Source organism: Onychomys torridus, chromosome 22 (genome assembly GCF_903995425.1).
Source record: "Onychomys torridus chromosome 22, mOncTor1.1, whole genome shotgun sequence".
Taxonomy (NCBI): Eukaryota; Metazoa; Chordata; class Mammalia; order Rodentia; family Cricetidae; genus Onychomys; species Onychomys torridus.
Genome location: NC_050464.1, coordinates 18,758,119 through 18,762,387, shown reverse-complemented (window position 1 = coordinate 18,762,387; position 4,269 = coordinate 18,758,119). Strand labels below are relative to the sequence as shown.

General features: G+C 52.1%; 1 protein-coding gene across 1 annotated transcript in view; it reads left to right on the top strand.

The window, feature by feature from the left end:
* The window catches only part of LOC118572184 (LIM domain kinase 1-like), a 9,169-nt gene extending 6,126 nt beyond the window's left edge, over positions 1 to 3,043 (top strand). The window contains exons 2-4 of the mRNA XM_036171632.1: positions 157 to 356; positions 2,622 to 2,677; positions 2,936 to 3,043. Of these exons, the coding sequence (XP_036027525.1) occupies positions 157 to 356; positions 2,622 to 2,677; positions 2,936 to 3,043 (364 nt within the window). The remainder of the gene's footprint in view (positions 1 to 156; positions 357 to 2,621; positions 2,678 to 2,935) is intronic.
* The last annotated feature ends 1,226 nt before the right edge of the window (positions 3,044 to 4,269 follow it).

Sequence of the window (4,269 nt, the reverse complement as noted above, 5' to 3'; positions counted from 1 at the left end):
TCTCACTGGGGGATTCTAGGCAGGGGCTCTACCACTGAGCCACACCTCCCATTTCTCACTGGAAACTAGAAATTTCAGGCAGCTGTTTGCATTGGGACAGAGGGGGGTCCCCTGGGTGTCTGGGGTGTGTTCTCTGTGTCATCTGTGGGGTGGCAGGAGATGCGGACAGCATGAGGACCAGGTCTTACGAAATTTCCAGAACAAGAACGTGGTGGTGGCCGACTTCGGGCTGGCTCGGCTCATGGTGGATGAGAAGACTCAGTCTGAAGACTTGCGCAGCCTCAAGAAGCCGGACCGCAAGAAGCGGTACACAGTGGTGGGCAACCCCTACTGGATGGCACCAGAGATGATCAATGGTGAGTGTTTGCTCTAGGGCTCCCAGGAGGAGGGGCAGCAGCTACCCCCCCCCCTTGCCCTGGCCTCTCCTCCCCTTGGCTTCCCTGGCTCCCAAATTCACATGTGTTCCTTTCATCCAACTGGACTGGTGCCAACTTCTCCCTTGGGGCTCTCTGGACTTGTGACCACCTCCCTCTCCCTCTGCCTCCTCTTTGCGTTGCTGCCCACTTTAGTTTGGGGTGGGTGTTTGGGTTGGTTTTCACAGTGTGTGGCTCAAATTGTCAGGTGACCCATCTAGCAGGCCTTTTTTCGTTCTTTCTTTTTTTTTTTTTTTGAGGCAAAGTCTTGCTCTGCAACCCTGACTGTCCTGAGGTTCATGCACCATCATACCTGGGGCCTTTGGGGGGTTTTTTGTTTGGTTGGTTTTTTAGATCAAGCCTCGAACTCACTCTGTAGCCAAGGGTAACCTTGCACTCCTAATCTTCCTGCCTCTTCCTCTGGTGCTAGGGTTATGGGAATGAGCTGCCACGCTCAGTTTCTGGGGTGCTGGGTAGAATCCAGTGCTTCATGCGTGCTAGATAAGCACTCTGCCCTAAGTGCTGGGATCATAGGTGAGCACCACCTGCTTGCCTGACTTCCCTCTTGTCTGATGTTGTTTGGGATTTGGGTGGTGGTGGCAGCGACACTTTTTTGTTATTGTTGTTGGTTGGTTTGTTTGGGGTTTTTTTTTTTTTTTGTAGACAAAATAGACAGGCCCTCTTTATTTTGTATCCCTGGCTCTCCTAGAACTCACTCTATAGATCAAGCTGGCCTCGAACTCACAGAGATCCACCTGCCTTTGCCTCCTGAGTGCTGGGATTAAAGCTGTGCACCACCATTCCCTTCCAGGCTTTGTCTTTTTTTTTTTTTTTTTTTTTTTTTTAAGTGTTTATGGGGCTGTGTGGCTCAGTTGATAGAGGGTTTATCTAACATGCAAGAAGTCCTGGGTTCTATCCCCAGTACCGCATAAGCCAGGTGTGGTGGCTCTTATCTATAATCCTAGCACTTGGGTGATGGGAACAGAAAGATGGGAGTTCAAGGCCATTTTGAGCTACATAGTGAGTTTCAGTCTAGCCTGGGCTAGAGTGAGGCCCTATCTCCAAACACCAAGAGACCTGGCATATGCTGGTGAACATCTTATATCCTAGCACTTGGGAGGCAGAAGCAAGTGGATCTCTATGAGTTTAAGGCCAGTCTTCCTGGTCAAGGGGAGTTCCAGTCCAGCTGGGGCTAAAGAGTAAAATCCTGTCTAAAAACAAAACAAGTGCTGGGCAGTGGTGGCGCACGCCTTTAATCCTAGTACTTGGGAGGCAGAGCCAGGCGGATCTCTGTGAGTTCGAGGCCAGCCTGGTCTACAGATCGAGTTCCAGGACAGCTAAACCTTGTCTTGAAAAATAAAATAAAATAAAATAAAAAATCAAAACAAAACAAACAGGCTGTGGTGGCTCAGTGGTTAAGAGCACTGGTTGCTCTGCAGAGGGCCCAGGTTCGATTCCTAGCACATACATGCCGGCTCCTAACCCTCTATGACAACAGTTCCAGGGAATCCCATGACTTCTGACCTCCACAGGCACCAGGCACACATGTACACATACACACATGTAGACAAAACATTTATACACATAAAAATAAATCCAAACAATTTAAATTAAAAGAGAAAAGAAAAGGGGTATTTGAGATAGCATTTAGGCCCCAGGCAGAACCAGGAGTATCTCATCCCGAGACATTAACTTCCACACATCCTCAAAACTTCTTTCCCTGTTTACAATGCCTCCGATGCTGAGCCCACACTCTCTGCCTGCACCCCACTCCACTCCAAGACCCTTTTCCCAATGAAATTCCATCCGTATGTCCCGGAGGTTGAAGACGTCTTTATGATGTGACCAGAGCCACGCAGCAGGTGTTCACCAGGCAGGGTTGGAACTGCTTCTCCCTCTGAGGTCCCAGCATTCTGTCAGACCCCGTGGAGCTGGGGGCCCTCGATTTTCCTTTGGTGTGGGTTTGATGTTCGTTGTTTTGAGGCAGGGTCTCATATAGCTCAGGTTGGCCTCGTGCGCCACCGTGCCCTGCTTATGCCTCGCTGGGCATGGAACCCAGGGCTCCATTCATGCTACTCAAGCAGACTGCCAACTGAGTCACATCCCCGGTGCCTTGGTGCTCTTAGAACTCAGTAGAACGTGACTTTCCTGCCTGTCTGTTACCGTTCCTTGTCTGGCATCCCCTCCTGACACTTGGTCTCTCTTCAGGCCGTAGCTATGACGAGAAGGTGGACGTGTTTTCCTTTGGAATCGTCCTGTGTGAGGTAGGTCACGTGAGCAGCCACGGTGTCCAGACCCAGTGGCTCCTCTCCACTCTCCAATCCTCTCACATTCCAGCCTGGATGTCCACAGGGGCCTCCAGCCTGGGAAACATGGGTCCCCAAAGCCAGAGCACGGCATCAATGGGGTACCGTGCTTAGTCACTGGCCATTCTTATTGAACTGTCCTTAGAGCATTTGATGGGCTCCCAAAACCCCCAGGCTCAGGAGCCTCCCACTAACCAGGGGCTTTGTGCTGGACAGATTATTGGGCGTGTGAATGCAGACCCCGATTATCTGCCCCGAACTATGGACTTTGGCCTCAATGTGAGAATATCTCTCTCTTTAATGGGAGGTGTGGCTCAGTGGTAGAGCCCCGGGCCTAGAATCCCCCAGTGAGGGGCTGGGGTGTGGCTCAGTGGTAGAGCACCTGCCTAGAATCCCCCAGTGAGGGGCTGGGGTGTGACTCAGTGGTAGAGCCCCTGCCTAGAATCCCCCAGTGAGGGGCTGGGGTGTGGCTCAGTGGGAGAGCACCTGCCTAGAATCCCCCAGTGAGGGGCTGGGGTGTGGCTCAGTGGTAGAGCACCTGCCTAGAATCCCCCAGTGAGGGGCTGGGGTGTGGCTCAGTGGTAGAGCCCCGGGCCTAGAATCCCCCAGTGAGGGGCAGCTGGCATGACTCAGCAATGGAGCCCTTGCCTAGCATATATAAGGACCTGGGTTCAATTCCCAATACCACACACACATAAAAAAAAAAAAAGACAGTGTTGCCGAAGGCCTTCCAAACAGTCAACAAGCTTCAAGGACAGCATGTGGGTAAGGGACTGAACACACATTCCACACCCATTCTGATGTGGCCTTAAGGGAATAGTGCCTGCTGGGGCTCCATTGCCTCTGGTAAGATGCCAGGTGATAGGTTGGACAAGGGCTTTTGATTTTCTTAGTTCTAGAGATGGAATCTAGGATGTTGAGCATGTTAGGCAAGTAGTCTACCACCAAGGCACGCCATCAGCCCCTCACTGGTGGATTCTAAGCAAGAACTCTACTACTGAGCCACACCCCCCAGCCCCTCACTGGGGGATTCTAGGCAGGGGCTCTACCACTGAGCCACACCCCAGCCCCTCACTGGGGGATTCTAGACAGGTGCTCTACCACTGAGCCACACCCCAGCCCCTCACTGGGGGATTCTAGGCAGGGGCTCTACCACTGAGCCACACCCCAGCCCCTCACTGGGGGATTCTAGACAGGTGCTCTACCACTGAGCCACACCCCAGCCCCTCACTGGGGGAGTCTAACTCACCTGTACTTCCAGGATCTTTTTTTTCCACTTTTAAATTTGAGACAGAGTCTTGCTAAGTTGTCCAGGCTGGCCCTAACGTGGCTCTGTAGCGGACACAGGACTTGATCCTCCTATCTTAGCCTTTCAGTTCAGATGCTGACTATGGCACTTTATTATGGGAACAGGACTCTAGGCATCTGCTCCCCAGTTTGGCCTAGTCCTCTACTTCCGGTGTAATATCTGGGGAATTCCTTAAACAGCAACACTGAACACATGACCCTCGGCTGAAACGCCCCTGCCGAGACTCCTCTTCCCGAGGCCT